The sequence below is a fragment of the Mobula birostris genome, chromosome 19 (assembly GCF_030028105.1).
Source record: "Mobula birostris isolate sMobBir1 chromosome 19, sMobBir1.hap1, whole genome shotgun sequence".
Taxonomy (NCBI): Eukaryota; Metazoa; Chordata; class Chondrichthyes; order Myliobatiformes; family Myliobatidae; genus Mobula; species Mobula birostris.
In genome coordinates this window covers 32,398,944-32,418,968 of record NC_092388.1, presented here as the reverse complement: position 1 = coordinate 32,418,968, position 20,025 = coordinate 32,398,944, and the positions used below count along the sequence as shown (strand labels likewise).

Here is a 20,025-nt window from a genome sequence, read left to right as displayed (position 1 = left end):
ACCGAGCTACAGTGAAAAACGTTTTGCATATTGGTCACACAGATCAATTCATTACCACAATACATTGAAGTAGCACAAGGTAAAATAATAACAAAATGTAGAATGAAGTATTACCATTATGGAGAAAGTACAGTGCAGGTGGACAGTAAGGTTGAGTCATAACGAGGTAAGTTTTGAGGTCAAGAATCCATCTTATTATACAAGGGAAGTGTTCAATAACAGTAGGATAGAAACTATCTTTGAGTCTGGTGATATGTGATTTTAGATTTTTGTATCTTCTGCCCAATGGGAAGAAGGAGAAGACCATAAGAGCATAAGGCATAGGAATTAGAATTAGGCCATCTGACCCATTGAGTCTGCTCCGCCATTCAATCATGGCTGATCCTTTTTCCTATCTCCTCCTCAACCTCAGTTCCTGGCCTTCGCCCTGTCCAATCAAGAACCAATCAATCTCTGAAAGAGAGAAGGTCTAGGTACTGCAGGTGGAGTCTTTGTTTATGTTGACTGCTTTACTGGGGCAGGGAGAAGTGAAGACAGAGTCCAAAGAGGGGAGGCTGGTTTCTATGATATGCTGAATTATGTCCAGAACACTCTGAAGTTCCTTGAGGTGATGGGCAGAGCAGTTGCCATACCAAGCTATGATGCATCCTGATACTTTCTATGGAGCATTGATGTAAATTTGCCAATTTCAATTTATTTATTTATTGAGAGACAGCACGGACAAGACCCTTCGAGCTTCTCAGCAATCCCCCGATTTTATCCTAGAAAATCACTGTACAATTTTTACAATGACCAATTAACCTACCAACCTGTACGTCTTTGAACTGTGGCAGGAAACCCACGTGGTCACGGGAAGAGCGTACAAACTCCTTACAGGCAGTGGAAGGAATTGAACTCTGGTCCCCTCTATTGTAAAGTGTTGTGCTGACCACTAGGCTACCATGCCACCCCAAATGGACACAATTTTGCAACATTGTGCCTGCCCTCGTGGCTAGTATTCTATAGAGGAGTGGAAGCAAGTTGTCCTCAATTCTGTGGAATTGTCTAGGCAAAGAAATTGCTATAAAAATTGCTAATAAGAATTCTGATGTATTACTGACATTACCAGAGGGATACATTAGTAGGAATGGACATACTTTAGTTGGGTTATTGCACAAGTACATAAAAAAGTCTAGGCTATTGATTCATAGATAAGTTTGGCATATAAAAGATAGTATCGGCAATAATAAGGTTCGCAGTTTGTAATTGTTGTAAAATTCCATTGTGTTGCAACATGCCTTCAAGGCAGCAAATGTGCAATATGCAATTCTAAAGTGGTCTGATCTGACCCACCAAGATTGTTGACTCTTAATTGCTGTCATAAATAGTGTCAGCTCAGGGATCCATTAGATCTAGGCAGTTCACATTAGCCTTGCAGGCAACATCTAAATCACATATAAAATAATACCAAAAAAAAATCTTAATGCATATTATTGACATACAACTAAGTGTGCTTACTTACCTCTGGGGTAATTAGGTAGACTAAACCATTAATGGCCCCGGGCAGTGTTAAACCTCGTACAAGGAAAATGAGTAGTACAAAATAAGGGAAAGTTGCAGTGAAGTAAATGGCCTGCAACAAAAAAGGGCAGGTTTTTAATTAATTAATAATGTTCGCCCCCTGTTTGAAATCTGAAATTGTTTAATTGAAAATCATTCTGTGGTTATGAAGTTATGGACGCAAGTGATTCTGCAGATCAATGCACAAAATGCTTGAAGAACTCAGCAGGTCAGGCAGCATCTATGGAAATGCATAAACAGTCGACGTTTTGGGCCGAGACCCTTCGGGGCTGGAAGGGAAGAGGAAAGATAACAGAATAAGAAGGTGGGAGGAGAGGAAGGAGTACACTAGAAGCTGATAGGTGAAGTCAGGTGGGTGGGGAAGGGGAGATGAAGTATGAAACTGGGTGATGATAGGTGGAAAAGCTAAAAGGCTGGAGAAGACGGAATCTGAAAGGAGTGGAGAATGGACCACAGAAGAAAAGGAGAGAAGAAGGGCACCAGGAGGTTTAAGCAATTGTGGAGAAAACGTGGGGGGACCAGAGTAGGGTATTGAAGAAGAAGGAAGGGGGAGGGGGAAAGTTACTGGAAGTTGGAGAAATCAATGTTCATACCAACAGATTATGCCATGTGAATGGGAATAGGGACTGGATTTGAAATGGCTGGCTACTGGGAGACCCTGCTTTTTGTGGATGGAGCAAACATGCTCTGCAATGTGGTCCCCCAACCTGATGCAACCCCAGCAGATTCACAGATGAAGTGTTGCCTCACCTGGAAATACTGTTTGAATGGACATGAGTGAGGAGGTGAATGGGCAGCTGTAGCTCTTCTTCTGCTTGCAAGGTCATGCTTTGCTGAGCAACTTTGTTCCATCTGCAAAAACCAGGATTTAATTCTAATCCCCATTCCCATTCTGACATGTTGGTCTATGGCCTCCTCTTGTTCCATGATGAGGCCACTCTCAGGTCAGAGGCAGAACACCTCATATTCTCTCCAGGTAGCCTCCAACTTGAGGGCATGAACAATAATTGCTCCATCTTATGGTATTTCCCCCCTCCCCCATCCCTCTTCTTCTATTCTCCACTCTGCCCCCCCCCCCCGCTTCCCTCTTCCATATTCATGCATGGAAATACAAAATAACACACACAAAATGCCGGAGGAACTCAGCAGGGCTGGCAGCAACAATGGAGAGTTAAAAAGAGTCAGTCTAATAAAGGGCCTTAGCCTGAAACATCAACTTTATATTCCGCTCCTGTTCTGCTGAGTTTCTCCGGAATTTTCTTTGTATGATTATGAAATTATGGATTGCATAATTATGGATTGATTAGAATGAGAACCAGTCAGTCAGCATCTATGGAGGGAACAGTGAACATAGTCCATGTTTGCGGGTCTTCTTTCCCCTTCCTTTCCAGTCTTGATTAAGGATCTTGGCATAAAACATCGACTGGTTATTCATCACCATAGATGCTGACTGGCCCATTGGCTTCCTCCAACATTTTAGATGTTTCTCTGAATTTTCAGCATCTGCAGAACCTCTTGTGCTTTTGAGAACCAATCATCAGGAAGTAAAATCTGAACACAGTTTAACTTCCAACTGGTAATTTGTGGTTAATGGCCTGAATCATTGGGTGTGGGACATTTTCTGCCCTATTGAAACTACAAAAACTTCAAAGTTCAAAGTAAATTTACTATCAAGGTGTTGGCCATGGCAGGTTTGTAATATCGAAGAAAATGTCAGGCTGGAATGGGTCGAGGACAGTGGGATGTAGGCGCCCATTTTGTGACACTGTCCTTGCAGTCTCCACCCATTTTGTAGAATCTGAACTGACTCCTGCTCTGGGATAATTTAATCGAAGCAATTGAATACGGACTCAAGGAGCTTCAGGTCAGGACCTGCTAAACCTGAGACCATTCTCAGACGAGTAGCTATTTATTGTGTAAAGTTCCAGACCTACTGAAGAAGCGATCTGTAATCTAATTAGACTCTGTGTCTGGGTTGCCTAGTTAAAGTCACAAAGCTTAAAACATAAAATACTGTGGGTTGTAGCCCTGAACCAGAGCCAATAGGGTCAACCAGGTGATGTGTATCCAATGACACCAGAATGCTACATTTGAATTGATAAGGACTGAATATAAAAGGGGACACTTTGAATGCACTAACAGTGATAACATTTTTTAGAGCATCACCATCGCAAGGAAGAACCCCTTTTGCCAGGTCTGGGAGAAGAAAGAATTGATCATCTGGCCAGCAGAGATCCTCTGTTTTGGTGTTATAAATTGGAAGAGTGGTCTGAGTGAGTATTGGTACGGAGGGAACAGTAGAATTCATCTTCTAAGTTGTTGGCCTGGTGTCAACATAGTTACGGGTTGTTGTTTGTGCAGAGATAATAAAGTGTGAGCTTCAATTAAATACGAGTCGCGTAGTGTTTTCTAACCTAGTTCTGTTGATGAATGGTCAACCAAAGTACACACATGTCACCATATACAACCCGAGATTCATTTTCTTGTGGGCGGGTGTACTCAATAAATCCAATAACCGTAATAAAGTTAATGAAAGACCGCACCAACTGGACGGGCAACCAATGTGCAAAAGACAACAGACTGTGCAAATACAAAAAGAAAGAATTAATAATAACTGCTGAAGTGCTTACAGAGAGTAGAAAGGATGCCTTAAGAGTACGCAAGGATGTAAAGGACCAGTGATAATACTATTGATGCTGCCCTCACCTGCATCTCCTCCATCTCCCATAAATCCATGCTCACCCCATTTTCCTGCCGCTGTAATAGTGATAGCATTCCTCTTGTCCTTACCTACCACCCCATCAGCCTCCGATCCAACACGTCACCTTCCGGCATCTCAAAAGGGATCCTACTGCTAAATGTATCTTTCCCTCCCCCCACTTCCGCTTTCTGCAGAGATGACTCCTCCTCGATTCCCTTATTCATTCGTTCCTCCCCACTAATCCTCTTCCTGGCGCTTATCCCCGCCCATTCACCTCCTCCATCACCTCCATTCAGGGCCCCAAACAGTCCAACCAGGTGGGTCCAAACTTCACCTGCGAATCTGCTGGGTCTGTCTATTGGCAGGTAAGTGCAGAACATTAAACATAATGAAAGGTGTGATAGAACTAGTAGACTATAAAACTGAGCAGCAGGATACTATGCATCCGATGGATGAATATGAAACATATACCGTAAGTATTTGGGATTTCATTGTGCGATAAAGGGAAAATTTTCAACTGAGTTTACTTCAAGGCTTAAAATCTGCCAAACAGAGCTCAGTAGTAAAAATGTAACAAAGACAATAAACACTTTAGCTATTAACACATTCTCTTGGCATAATATCTTGGTCCAAAACCAATTTAGAAAATTTACAAAGAAAAATAAGAAATGAAATGACAAATTTTAGAAAATACTACGTATACTCAAACACACTTAGATTAACACTACCTAGGGCAGGAGGAGGTAAAGGAATAACAGTCATTAAATATTTACACAACAGTCAGATAAAACTTATAAGGATATATTTTCATCAATAAAAACAGGGTTCCGCTCTCTATGCAAGCATGTGCAATTCTGATAAGAAGTACACACCACGAAACTTAAATGAAAGCACAACCCAGAAAAATGATCACTATAGAAGAAAAGGTTAAACTATATTTAGTTGATAAACTATATTTAGTTGACAATTGTTTGAACGAAGAAAGACTTCCTCCCACAAACTGATTCCGGAAACATGTAATACCCAATCTTTCCCATTGTTTAAAAATAACATCAGTCATAGAAGGCTTAAAAAAATAATTTTTAAAAATGGGACTAGAAAGGGAGAATCCCAATAAACCAAAATGTTTTCTAAATTGTATCCAAATCCTCAAAGTAAGTTTGACTACCACATTTTCAGTTATCTTACTTAAGGATAAAGGAAGTGAAGATTCCAAAAGGGAGATAACAGAAAATTTATTAACTGAGTTAGCTTCTAAAGAAACCCACCCGGGACAGTCCTCGTGATTAATATTGTATGAACGAAATGTGAGATTTCATATATTAGCTGCCCAGCAATAAAACCTAAACTTTGGTAAAGCTAAACCTCCATTCTTTTTAACTTTCCAGAGATGGACTTTATTTAATTGAGGACGTTTATTTTTCCATATGTAGGAGGAGTCCAGAGAGTCAAAAAAGGATTTAGGAAAAAAAACAGGTAATGCCTGAAAGAGATATATAAATTTAGGTAAAACATTCGTTTTAATAAAATTAATTCTATTCTATTCTATGAGATGTTATGGCATGCCTAAATTTTGAAAAGATTCAATTTCTGAATCTAACCAAGATTTTCAAAATTTGTGGGGGCCGTTTTTAAATTATTTTCATAATCTTTGACTTCTTGTTAAAGTACAGAAGTTGGTTAATAGTATATTTTATTATCTGAAAAGTTTTTTTTTCTTTTTTTTCCCAAACAGCTTTGACTTTGGTAGTGGCTGTATATCTTTTTTTTTATAAAATGGTTTATATTCTAATACACGAATGAATCTAATCTATATGAATATAGAGTGAGGAGTTCGTTAACGTGATTCAATATATTGTATCTGATATTATTATATTTTTTCTTTTGTTTTATAATATGTATTCTCTTGGACTCTGTATTTTTCTATATAGAAATCAATAAAAATACTGGAAAAAAGAAAGAAGAAAAGGTTAACCAATGGAAGAGCATGACCCTCCATGGAAGACATCCCCATGATCTGAGCAGACTAGATGTTGACAAGAAATTGTCAAACACCTAGTTCAGAGCTGGAGACCTCTTCCCAGAAACAGAGGGGTTCCTTGTGGCAATACAGGACCAGGTGGTTAACACAAAAAATGATCAAGAATACATAAAAGACCAACAAGATGATAAATGCAGAAAATGCCAAGAGAAACAAGAAACGATCCAATACATTATAGGATCCTGAAGCAGTTTAACTCAATCTGATTACTTACACAGACATAATCAAGTGGCAAACATCATTCACCAAAATCTTGCTTTAAAATACATACTCATAATGGACACAATACCTTACTATAGATATAAGCCTGATCCGGTTTTAGAGTCAGAGTCCTACAAATTATATTACGACCAATCTATTACTACAGATCGGACAATCCATAATAACTGGCTGAATATAATACTACAGGATAAACAAGCAAGAACAACTTACTTAATAGATATAGCCATTCCAAACCAGATTACATACAGAAATCAAGAAGTGAAAAACACCAGAAATATGCTGAATTAAAAGAGGAAGTTGAAAGACTATGGAACATGAACAGGGTATACATTGTCCCAATAGTAAAATCTACAACTGGTATAAACCAAAGTCACTACACAATAGCATTAAACAATTAGGCCTAGACAGTGGTATTCATGTAAATCTGTGTATTTATGTGAATACACAGACAGTGGTTGATATCTGCAAAGGTCTGCCAGTGGAGGTGGTGAAATTAGATGCATTCTGTATATTTAAGATATTCAGACAGTCAACTAATTAGGCACAGTATAAAAGGGCACAGATATTTATGGATTTAAATTTAAGGTGATTGGAGGAAGGAATTTGGGGGACATCAGAGGTAAGTGTTTTACACAGAGGAGGTGGATGTGTAGAGGCAGATACATTAAAGACATTCAAAAGACTCTTAGATAGGCACATGGATGAAAGGAAAATGGAAGATGTGGGAGGGGAGGGTTAGATTGATTTTGGAATAGATTAAAAGGTTGGCACAACGTAGGCTGAAGAGCATGTACAGTGCTGTATTGCTCTATGTTCTACAGGTGAATAGTTTTATTGTCAATGGACAAAAAGGTCAGCATTGAGATGTGGGGCCAAAGGGCCTGTATCTATGCTCTATGACACCATGCCAAAGACTGGTAGATAGATTTGATGTTCTGGGTTCACCGGATGGGTACATAACATGCAGGTACTAATGGTGTTTTGTGTTCTCTCTGCTCCTTGCAATAGAACCTGGGGAACATATGTTTATTTTGAATGCATCCTGAGAAAATTAACATTCATGATATTATATTTAAACTAGTACATCTTTTAAGGGTTCAGACCTGGTCTGCGCTCCACCTTTTGGATCTACATAGAGTTTTGTGAAAGACCATAAGACATAGGAGCAGAATTAGGCCATTCGGCCCATCAAGTCTGCTCTGCATTCCCCCATGGCTGAATTATTATCCCTCTTAATTCCACTCTTCTGCCTTCTCCCTGTAATTTTTGATCCTCTTATTAATCAAAAACCTATCAACCTCCTTTAAATATACTCAATGACTTCGCCTCCACAGCCATCTGTGGCAATGAATTCCACAGATTCCCCACTCACTGGCCAAAGAAATTCCTTCTCATCTCTGTTCTAAAAGGATGTCCTTCTAGTCTGAGACTGTTCCCTCTGATTCTAGACTCTCCCACAATAAGAAAAATCCTCTCCACATTCACTCTATCTAGTCTTTCAATATTCTTCAAAGGTCCAGTGAGCACGGGCCCGGAACCATCAAATGCTTCGCATACGTTAACTCTTTCATCGCCAGGATTATTCTCGTAAACCTCTCGATCCTCTCCAATGCCAGCCATCCACCCATATGGGGCCCAAAACTGCTCACAATACTTCAAATTGTACCCCCCTCCCCGCCACCGCCCGCTCCCATTCTGAAGTTAATGGCCAGACAGCCAGCTCTTTTGTTTTTTTAACATTCATGGTAAATTGTTGTCATGACAACATGCCACTGGGCTCTCTATTTGCTTCTGTACTTACACTCAGAGGTGTGAATCCTATCAACTGAGCCTTCAGAGATCCAGGCTCTGAATAGGATCCTGGCCACTGTCACCTTAACACTTTAAACTATCTGGATTATAAATGAGAACTCTGCCCGAAGAATTCTGTAAAACTAAAACTCAATGTGACCAGTAAGAATAATGTGTATGACAATTCAGAGGTTAGGGTTGGGGTAATTTTGCGGATAAAGTTACGCTGGCTGAACATAACAAATACCCTTACCAAATATTCTTAAAGTATTAATGAATCTAAAATGTCATATGCTATTTTATTTACAACTCACCTTTCCAAAGCTTTCAAACCCTCTTGTAACACAGAGATACAAAATCAACCAAGTAGCAACGAGGCACAAAACCATCCTCCATTGCAGGCCGTCTCCAATTAAGCTAATATCAGGACTGATATTCAAGGTCTCTCTGTACCAGAAGTAATCTACGGAAGTACTCTGTTCACACTCTTTAATAAACCCTACAAAAAATATGAAAGATAGTGAGTAGAATTGCCCAAAAGCAAGGTGTCAAAAATATTACTAAATAAATAAAATTAAATGTGGAACAAAGTAGACATTAATATGCAAAATTATTAGGAGACATGATGTACCAGCAACTTGGAGAATATAGGAGCTTCTAGTGTGAATAATCCTGGAACTCAAAGTATAAATGAACTTTATATGTTGGGCAAACCAGCGAAACATTAAATTGAATTACTTAATAAATAATGGAACGAGAAGTTCACTCTATCAATATTATTTCCTTCATAGACTATTTCCTGGCTTGTTGATTATCAGGATTTCCTAGTCTGTTAAGTCCTTGAGTGGTCAGTCAATACAGATACAAGGCAACAAATTTTGTAATACGCCCTTTCACTCGGGGAAATGAAGAATGTATTAATGCAACCCTTCGCCAACACCTACTGTTACCTGCAATGATATATTCTTGATAACAACTACAAGGAAATATTTGATTTTTATACAACAATTCATCATCCATTTTTAACCTCATCCTTATATGTTTTAAATTAAGACTTGTACCGTGCTTGAACAATAAAGAAAATCACAATATTAATCCATTTATTGTGGTGTCACTGGATGTTACCCATAAACACCACAGGGAATAGATTTCAACCTATGACTTATCCTGAAAGCTCTGATATGTATTTTGCTATGTTTTGTAACTTCAAAGGAAGACATGGGAGTTCGGGAATGCGGGTCTAACCTTGTGTTTACTTTAAGTGAGGTGCGCATGTATTCACAAGATCACAAGACAAAGGAGCAGAAGTAGGCCATTCGGCCCATCGAGTCTGCTTTGCAACTCCCCCATGAGCTAAACTATTCACCCATCTAGTTCCAATTTCCGGCTTTTTCCCCATATCCCTTGATACCCTGACTAATTAGATACCTGTCAATCTCCTCCTTAAACACCCTCAATGATCGGGCCTCCACAGCTGTATGTGGCAACGAATTCCACAAATCCACGACCCTCTGGCTAAAAAAATTTCTCCTCATCTCTGTTTTAACTGGGTACCCTCTAATTCTAAGACTATGGCCTCTTGTCCTGGACTCACCCACCAAGGGAAACAACCTTTCCACATCTACTCTGTCCAATCCTTTCAACATTCGAAATGTTTCTATGAGATCCCCTCTCATTCTTCTATACTCTAATGAATACAGTCTAATACAGTATTACATGGTAGCTTGATGCAATTCACATATTGATACATATAACCAGTAATTTATTATTTAAATGAAGAAGAATGCTTAATCAATCAATACATACATACAAGATTACTCAAATATTGCTTAATATTAACTACACAACACTCCTCTCAGCTTGGCTATAAACTTCAACTCAATAGAGAATGCATCTCAACTATATACACAGTATATTATATAATACAACTACTATATACAGACATCCACAGCAAGGTAAATTTTATGTTGTCCCATTCAGGCCTAAAGATTTCATCGCAGCAGATGGTGTCTCACTCTTGTGAGATAATATCTTTTCTGACATGCATGATCACTCTGCTTGAAAACATTCTCTGGTTCTGGGGTTCCTTCTGCGGTGGTTGTAGGGTTGATTCTGAGATTGTGTGAAATGGTCTGATAACCCTGGATATCTTGCTTCCTTTTTCTAGTTTGTGCATCTTGATCTTTGGAAGCTGTATTTAATTTACTGGAGTATTCTCTTATTAATCCTTCTATGCTTCCTTTTCAATTTGGTCTCTGCTCTTGGTTTCCTCATCCACAAAATCATCTCATGAATCCTCTGTTTTCGTATCTCCATTGAAAACTTTGTTTTTGGTTTTCCATTCATCCAGCTTGGCTTTGGTGTTTGCATCTAGTTTTACAAGCAGCTTTTTGTCTTCCACTTGATGTTCATGCAGTAACCTTAATACACGCAGAGTAGATTCTGGTTCTTTATATTCACAAAAGCTGAATGCTTACAACTGCTTGAACTCTCTTCCAGCCTAAAACCAATCAACATTTCACAAGTGACTGCCTGATTAACCTATCAGAAGCATTCTGAGATGTTTCCTACAAAAACTGTTGTAGTTGGACCACTGCTTTCATCACTTTCACTCTTCCTCTCAGTAGCATGTTCCTTCCTTGTCCAATGTGCTTTCAGCCAGAGGCACAGATGTTGGGACAATATTTATTTGCCCTCTGTTGGGCAACGATTCATGGTGTTCAGCATGGAGAGAGTTGTGCCATCATCCAGTACCTTTCTTAATTCACTTTTCTTAATCAATCCATGAGATGGGGGAGATCTTAAATACATTTTTTGAATCTGTTTTTACTCAGGAGATGGACACAGGATCTACAGAAGTGAGGCAAAGCACCATCAATTTCATGGCCTCTTTATAAATTACAGAGGAGGAGGTATTTTCTGTCTTGAGGCAAATTAATGTGGATAAATCTGCAGGGCCTGACAAAGTGTTCCCTCGGACCCCGCAGGAGGCATTTGCAGAAACTGTTGGGCCCCCTAGCAGATATATTTAAATCATCTTTAGCAACAGGTGAGGTGCCAGAGGATTGGGGAATAACTAATGTTGTTCCGCTGGTTAAGAAAGGCTCAAAGAATAAGCCAGGAAATTATAAATTGGTGAGCCTGTTATCAATAGGGGGAATGTTATTGAAAGCTATTCTAAGGGACTGGATAGCGCATATGAGTATTTGTCTAGACATGGACTGATTAAGGATAGTCTTTGTGTGTGGTAGGATGTGCCTAACCAATCTTATAGTGCTTTTCAAGGAATTTACCAGGAAAGTTGATGAAGGCAAGGAAATGGATGTTGTCTACATTGACTTTAGCAATTGCCAAGTTCCTGCTTGGAAGGTTAGTTAAGAAGGTTCAGTCGCTCGGTATTCAAGATGAGGTAGAAGATTGGCTTTGTGGGAGAAGGCAGAAAGCTGTAGTAGAGGGTTGCCTCTCAGACTGGATGCCTGTGACTGGAGTTCCACGGGGATCGTTATTGGGACTGGTATTTTTTGTTATCCATATCAATGATCTAGATGATAATATGGTTAACTGGATCAGCAAATTTGCAGATGACAGCAAGATTGGGGTTGTAGTGGAGAGCGAGGTAGCCTATCGTGGTTTGCAGCAGAATATGGACCAGCTGGAAAAATGCAGACAAGTGCAAGATGTTGCACCTCGGTTAGACCAACCAGGGTAGGTTTTACACAGTGAATGGTAGGGCACTGTGGAGCGGGGTAGAACAAAGTGATCTTGGAATACAGGTCCATAATTCATTGAAAGTGGTGTCACAGGTTGATAGAGTCATAAAGAAAGCTGTTGGCACATTGGCCTGCATAAATTTAAGTACTGAGCATAGGAGATGGAATGTTATATTGAATTTGTATAAGGCATTGCTGAGGCTTAATTTGGAGTACTGTGTGCAGTTTTGGTCACCTACCTATGGGAAACATGTAAACAAGGTTAAAAAAGTACAGAGAAAATTTACAAAGATGTTGCCAGGTCTGGGGGACCTGAGTTATAAGGTAAGATTGAATAGGTTAGGACTTCATATCTTGGAACATAGAAGATTGCGTTACATACCTGAAGGAGATCTTGTGACTTTCTTGTGAGAATGATGTAATGGTCTTTTGGATGTCACCTGATGTAATTTTCCCCCCCAATGCGAGGTCATGTGAGGACATGTTCACCACGGGTATATAAGGAAAGACCTTAGATGACGCAGTTAGTTTTTAGTTTTTAGTTTTCCAGCTAGAACGTGCATCTGTGTCTCCGTTTCTGTTGTGTATTTATTTTGTGACGCAGTTTCATTTTTAAAATGGAGTGTTACGTTCTGTTGCAAGGTACAATAGTGCTGGACTGGCAATTTTTACTAGATGTGTTGATGTACCTTTTTCCAGCAGTATTGGAGAGTGAAGACTTTATTGAAGTACAGGATATGAAGGTGTTAAGAGAAGTTGGGAATGTTTTGGCAGTTTAATAAAGGATCGACCTTATTGAGTCTTCGTTGAAGAAGTAGCGACCTGCATCGAAGATAACTCCTGCCGAAAGAGCAGGGTAGTTCATGTGGGATTTTCTCTCTAGAAGAAATTAAGGTCAGTTGTTTTAAGCTGTTTATTTCCTTCATCGTGAATCCTTTGGACTGAACCAGCAGGAAAGTCGCGTCCATGAAGAAATCCTTCTCCAGAGAAATCTCTCCCAATTGAATGTATAAATCTGTTGGACTTTCGAATTTACTATTTTAAGAACTGTATCTGACTTTACTGCTTTAAGAACTGTTTTCCCATTTAATGCTTTAAGAACCAGTGCCGAGTGACGATTTGTTGAATGGCTGCATAGCGGTTAACTTCCGGTTAAGGTTTTCATTTGTTTTTATTTTTTTATCCGTGTTTAATAAATGTTTGGTTGTTTTTATATAACCTGTCTCGATTGATATTCATTGTTGCTGGTTACGTAACAATTGAGAGGAGATTTGATAGAGGTATACAAAATTATGAGGGGCACCAATAAGGTAATGCAAGCAGGTTTTTTCCCACCGAGGTTAGGTGGGACTACAACTAGAGGTCATGGGTTAAAGGTAAAAGGTGAAAAGTTTAACGGGAAAATGAGGGGAAACTTCTTCACTCAGAGGGTTATGGGATTGTGGGATGAACTGCCAGTGCAAGAGGTGCATATGAGCTTGATTTCAACATTTAAGAGAAGTTTGGATAAGTACATGAATACTAGGGGTATGGAGGGCAATGGTGCAGTACAGGTTGATTGGAGTAGGCAGTTTAAAATGCTCAGACTAGATGGGCAGAATGGCCTGTTTATGTGCTGTACTTTTCTATGACTCTATGACTTTGAATTGACTTAATTGCAGGAGATGTGACATGCAAATGGTGAATGGATCTCTAATCAAGTTGTGGTTGTCTCAGCCAATCACACCCCCACAATGTTGATCCTCCTGGTTTTACCACATAAAAGCTCAATGTGGCTTGCTGGTTGTTGTATTTCACTGTTACGAGCAACATTACCACTGGAGTTATCTTTTCTCAAGTTTAAGTTCTTAGTTGGATAGTTGCAGGCTTCAGATTAGTCTCTTTGAAATGTTGTTCATGCACGTTCTGTGGAATGACTGAAACAGATGAACCAGTGTCCAATTCCATATTAATTAATTTGTTATTCACTTCTGGAGCAAGCCATATTGCTTGTTTATTGCCAGTTATCACTTTGTAAATCTAAAGGCTATTCAGTCCTGAGTCACTCTGATCACTCTCAGATTTTTCATCAACAGCATGCAGGTTAGTGCTCTTCTTTGAAACTGCATATTGACTTTTTATCTTCTTCCTCTTCCTTCCGCAGTCCATTTATTTTTGTCTGCCCAACATACTCGTTGTATGTGTCCTATGTTGTTGCATTTTCTGCAGGTGTCACTTCTAAGTCTGCATTGAACTAGTCTATGTGAGGCCCTGTCACAACAGTAACACAATTTGTTCAGCCAAGCTGGTTTCTGTTTAGACTTTGCAATTTTGTTCACATTCACCTTCATTCCTGAATGCAACTCAACTACATCTCTGTTTGCAGTTTCCATTGAAATTGTGATTTCAACTGCTCTTTTAAATGTAAGTTGCGCTGTCTTTGAATGCTTTCTTGTAAAATTCCACAAACTAAATGATCTTTCAGTGCATCATTAAGCCCATTACTGAACTGACAATGTTCAGACAATCTCTTCAATTCAGCCATGTACACCGAAATGGACTCCCCTTCTTTTTGATTCTGTTTAAGGAACTTACAGTGTTCTGCAATCAACAATGGCTTCAGTTCTAAATGTTCCTCCATTACTTTGACAATATCAGCAAAACTCAATTCTGCTGGTTTGGCTGGAGCAGGTAAACTTTGAAGCAAATTGTATGTCTTTAAACCCAATGCACATAACAGAATTGGTACTTGCTTCTCATTGGCTATTTCATTTGCTTCAAAATATTATTGAACTGGCTCAGCATACATATTCTGGTTATCTTTTGTGTAATCAAGTGTGTCAATTTCTCTGAAGTAGCCAATCATTTCTGATTTTTTTAATGATTGCTATCTCCCAGTACTCACTCTTTATGAATCCTGAATTCTTCTGTGTACTGCTTTTTTTAAACTCGATCTTGGTTACTTTCCTTCCAAAGAACATGGACTGCTCTGTTTGGGTGTTCCTCACTGTGCTTTTTTTAAACTTGAATTTCTCACTGCACTTGAATGTGTCAGTAGAACACTTGCAGTCCCCGTCTAAGGTTTGTTTTAAAAATATCTCGTGGCTAATGTTATTTTTTGTAACGTCAGAACATTAAACTAATTCAAAGGAAGACATAGGACTTTAAGCAAGGCACACACCTCGCATGGTAGAGTGATGACATATGCAATTCACATATTCATACATATAACTTGTAATCAATTATTTAAATGAACAAGACTGCTTAATCAACCAATATATACAGTATATACAATATTACTCAAATATTACTTAAATATTAAATACACAACATAATTAGCCTTCAGTTTTGCAAATATAGACTGAATTAAGTGATCTGCTTAAATCTATATTACATAAGCTGTTTATTATTTCTGGATACATTAGTCAGATCTCATCTCTCTGCTGTTTACATACTGAATTCTCTAAGCATTATTTATGTGTGTGGTAATCCTACAGTCAGGTTACAAGCATCAGTTCTTCTTTTATAATAAAAATATCAGGCCTGGGAGAGTTTTACTCCTTTGGCCTAATCTTCATGCCCTCTGTCAAATAACCTCTCAAAATATTATGAAGTAGCTATTGGTTGGTGTATGGGAGTCTAACTTTGGGCACCAACAATGTTGCCTGGTACTTGGGAAATTTGCCAAGAGGAAGTTACAGATGTAGTAATTCAGGAGTGGGGATCTGAGCCTGGAGCAGGAGTAATTTACCTTTCCTTGTTACAAATGCTCAATATTCTGTCCTCACAAAGGAATGCAAAGAAGGAGAAAGATATATTTCGGGCCTCTTCTAACCAGTTTCACTTTATTTTGCAGGCCAGAAGTGAAAAGCCTGTGGGCTATTCAGGACACCAGTTAGAATTACGCATGAGGTCCCATGACAGTTTCAGTGTGGCCTCATTGTCATCTGCTCAGAAAACTAGGCAATGCAAATAAAAGAAAACTTGACACATTAAGTCACACGAACAAACTGAACTAAATGTTTTGATGCTGTCTTAGAACAGTTCTCAATCATCAATCATCACTCTGTTGTAATATCCAAAGAATGCTATGGTGATGCTGTAGATGTATTTAACTAATGTTGCTAATGAGTTATCTGGAATTTAGCTTATTTAAGTTTTTTTTACATCATGGGACTGAAAAATTGTATGAAGATTCAGATAAAAAAATGGAAATTCCCTGCATACTTATAGCATTTATATTAAAATGTGCACTTATAGGAAGTATATTTAAAATTTTTTTTTTGTCATTGTTTTGTACAGTTTGGAAAAAACTAAAGTATGAATGACTTGTAAGTGGCTTTAGAAAAATTGCTTAAGATGGCATTAGTGGTCTTGGGCAGACATCTCATATATACATCAGATCATCTCACAGCCCAACCTGAACTGCCTTTGGTGAATCAAGTCAGTTTCATTGGTGGTGCTGCTCAGTTTACATTAGAACAGTCAACAAAATTTCATTGGCTGTGACTGCTTTGCAATGACGTGAGGTCACAAAATAAATGGTGGAATAAAGTTTATCTATTTTCTTTAAAATAATGGATTTTCAGACTGGGCATATCATTGACTCTATTTTTATTAGTCCACCCCAAACCCTGATGGCATAGAGTGGAATTAACGACACCGCAATCCTGCTTTCCTTCAGCTACGCAGTTAGCCATATGATGGTCATGCCACAGGTCAAGAACAATAACCAACCCACTGGTAATCGTTAGCAGAAGCCAACTGGACAGTAACCGAAGCAGCAAGTTTCCAGGCATGTCAACAGCTGAATCTCGATGACTATCTAGAATTGGAGAGAAACAATTTCTGTGGACAGCGTTTTGAGTTAATATCAAACCAGACATTGTTTTTTTTCTCTCTACCCTGATACTGTTGTTATCAAGCAGAGGGAATTATTGTTAAAAAACTTCCATAGAAAGCTATAGAAAGTGGAACTGTAGCTGTGTGTGATCACGCTTCTCATGGAATTTACTGAAATATGCCAATAGTAATTTTATTGTGATAGGTATAGAACTGTTTACATTTTATGGAGAATGGTAGCAGGTATTCATATTAAGATTCCACATTATAAACAAAATACCAACAGAGCGACGATTCTGTTAAATATTCACTTCTCATATGGCATTGGCTGGACACTGGTTAACCACACTTCTCTTTAATCTTTGAAACCTGATTGTAATTCCAGCTCAAACTCCAAAAAATATTACCCCCCTTATGGGAACTGTAAAGGCGGGTTCTGAAACTGTTAGTCACACCCAATTCTTTACCGTGTTCCTCAAATGACGCCACCTGCAATTCGTAGAACACAGAACATAGAAATCTACAGCACATTACAGGCCCTTCAGCCCACAATGTTGTGCTGACCATGTAACCTACTCTGGAAACTGCCTAGAATTATCCTGCCATATAGCCCTCTATTTTTCTAAGCTCCCTGTACCTATCTAAGCGTCTCTATAAACACCCCATTGTAACCACCTCTACCACTGTCGCCGGCAGTGCATCCCATGCACCCACCACTGTCAGTATGAAAAACTTACCCCTGACGTCCCCTGCATACCTACTTCCAAGCAGCTTAAAACTATGCACCCTCATGTTAGCCATTTCAGCCCTGGGGAAAAGTCTATAGCTATCCACACGATCAATGCCTCTCATCATCTTATACACCTCTGTCAGGTCACCTCTCATCCTCCGTCACTCCAAGGGGAAAAGGCCAAGTTCACTCAACCTATTCTCAAACGGTATGCTTTCCAATCCAGGCAACATCCTTGTAAATCTCCTCTGCTCTCTTTCTATGGTACCCACTGTAAATCTCCTCTGCACTCTTTCTATAGTTTCCACTGTAAATCTCCTTTGCACTCTTTCTACAGTATCAATAAAATCTCACTTATAAGTCAACAGCATCTGCATTAGACTCAACTTGCATCTAGAATCTACAAGTTTCAGATAGTAATAAAAACAAAAGGAAACTATTTCGGTGGGATTTGGATTCACGCTGAGTTGGAGTTTCAGACCACCCCCAGCTAGGTTTATGAAACCCGCCAATAGAATATTAAAATATTAAAAAGGGGATATTAGAAAGCTACTCATTTCTTTTATTCTCGAGCAGATGTAAGGTGCCGATCATCATCATCTGCATGGAACCGGGTGAGAATGAGATGTGGACCAACTGAGGAGGATTTAAAAGAATCTCGGAATTGTTCCAAGGAAGTGCATTTGCAATTTCAAACTTCCTTCTGTCAGTGTTTCCAGTTAGCAGTGAGAATTTCATGACTGTTAGTGAATTTAAGTATTTATATAGCCACAATAGTTTTTTATTGGATGTGGGGTTTGATAATGAATCTTGAGGTGGTGTATTTGCAGTGGAAAGAATAGAGGTATAGTCAGGGCAGATCACCCAGTAAGTATGCTTGAGACTCCCACTGATTCTGAACATTCACCCAGTGATTGGTAACTCCCAATAACTGCCATTGTTGGTGGAGTTCCCAATTTCCAGTAGAAGTTGTGTCAATTGCCTAAATAAGGGACATTACAGTGACTAACCATTGTGCTCTGTGCTGGAATGTAAAGGAAGTGCAGCGATCAACAGCAGATTTTGATTATGTGGCCACATCCGCCCAGATACGATGAATCTTTCCTGCAACTATATGTCATTGAGCAGATAAACCAAAGGACAAAAGTAAAATGCCCTGGACGTTGAAATCTGGAAATATTACCAGAAAAGACTCTAAATGATAAGTTGGTCAGGTTGCATCTGGCAAATAAAAAGTACTGTTAGGGAGGCAGGCCATTGACCTTAAATTAGAAGACAATTAAACTCATCTTTATCTTTAACCTTTTCGGTTGTTGTTTAAAGGACAGTTTTTCCAAGGCAGTGGTTCCTCAAATGAATGAAAGAAGTACCACAGGGTCCATGCAAGGAGACTGGTATAGAACAGCCCTTGCTGGAAAGTTGTCAGCATTGAGGCAATGCCTGTGACAAAACAAAGAAGATATTGATCAGAACTGAAACGAATAACTAAGTTACAAGATACTTTATATTGGAATTGACAATTAAATCTACAAAATATAAACTTATAGAGAGGGTATTTACTATTTGCATTAGCAGACGGTCTTCTGCTTACGTTTAAAGGCTACTTGATTGTATAATATATCTGTTAATGAGCAACAGTTAACTATTTATCTGTCTCATTATTGTTGTGAGAGGTCTGTGCACACAAGTATACACCAGGTAGATGCATGGATTCAAACCTTACTAATTTTCAGTGCCACACACAAAAAATATTGGACTTGACAAAGGGTCTCGGCCCGAAACTTCGACTGTACCTCTTCCTATAGATGCTGCCTGGTCTGCTGCGTTCACCAGCATTTTTTGTGTGTGTCGCTTGAATTTCCAGCGTCTGCAGATTTCCTCGTGTTTTAATTTTCAGTGTACCAGAGTGGAAACTGGAATCATTTATGAAAACATTGACCAATTTTGCTATGAAATTGGAATCTCCCGTGACTAGTTGAAATCACAGAGATTACAGAAAAAAATCAGATTTTAAAGAGTTCCATGCTACTTGAGGAAAAGAGAGGTAAGATAGTGTGGGGGGTAAGCACCTTTCCGGCATATAGTATTCAAAAAGTAAACCAAGTAGACAGAGAGCACAAGCATCCATGATTGTTGAGCTTAGGAGGGAGATGGCGCCTAACAGCGACGTCTTTGCTTGTATCTTCGGAAACAGCTCTATTTCTATCTTTGATATCTCCTTTTTCCCCTTCCAAGTTCTTCTGAAGACCCCAACCTGGAGTTACGCGCTGACTTTGGCTCTTTGCGGAAATGGGACCCGCTCTCAAGGCCTCACAACTGGCCGCTTTTTGATATGCCAAGGACGTGGCCTGGAAGACTAGCACACCATCAGGGTGCCCAGTTTTCACTGCTCTGGAGACGGGCTGATTTGAGGCTGGTGCTGCCGACTGATATGTTGTGGGAGAAAACC

The 20,025-nt window shown here is 39.2% G+C and overlaps 1 protein-coding gene across 3 annotated transcripts in view; it reads right to left on the bottom strand.

The window, feature by feature from the left end:
- The window catches only part of LOC140212501 (sodium-dependent neutral amino acid transporter B(0)AT3-like), a 54,172-nt gene that overhangs the window by 26,840 nt on the left and 7,307 nt on the right, over positions 1-20,025 (bottom strand). For 2 of the 3 annotated variants that reach the window (XM_072283376.1, XM_072283377.1), the window contains 2 exons: positions 8,630-8,814; positions 1,502-1,612 (listed from right to left, as the gene is read on the bottom strand). In XM_072283376.1, the coding sequence (XP_072139477.1) occupies positions 1,502-1,612; positions 8,630-8,814 (296 nt within the window). Of the gene's footprint in view, positions 1-1,501; positions 1,613-8,629; positions 8,815-18,878; positions 19,017-20,025 lie in introns of all 3 variants that reach the window. The other variant, XM_072283375.1, reaches the window with a different exon arrangement.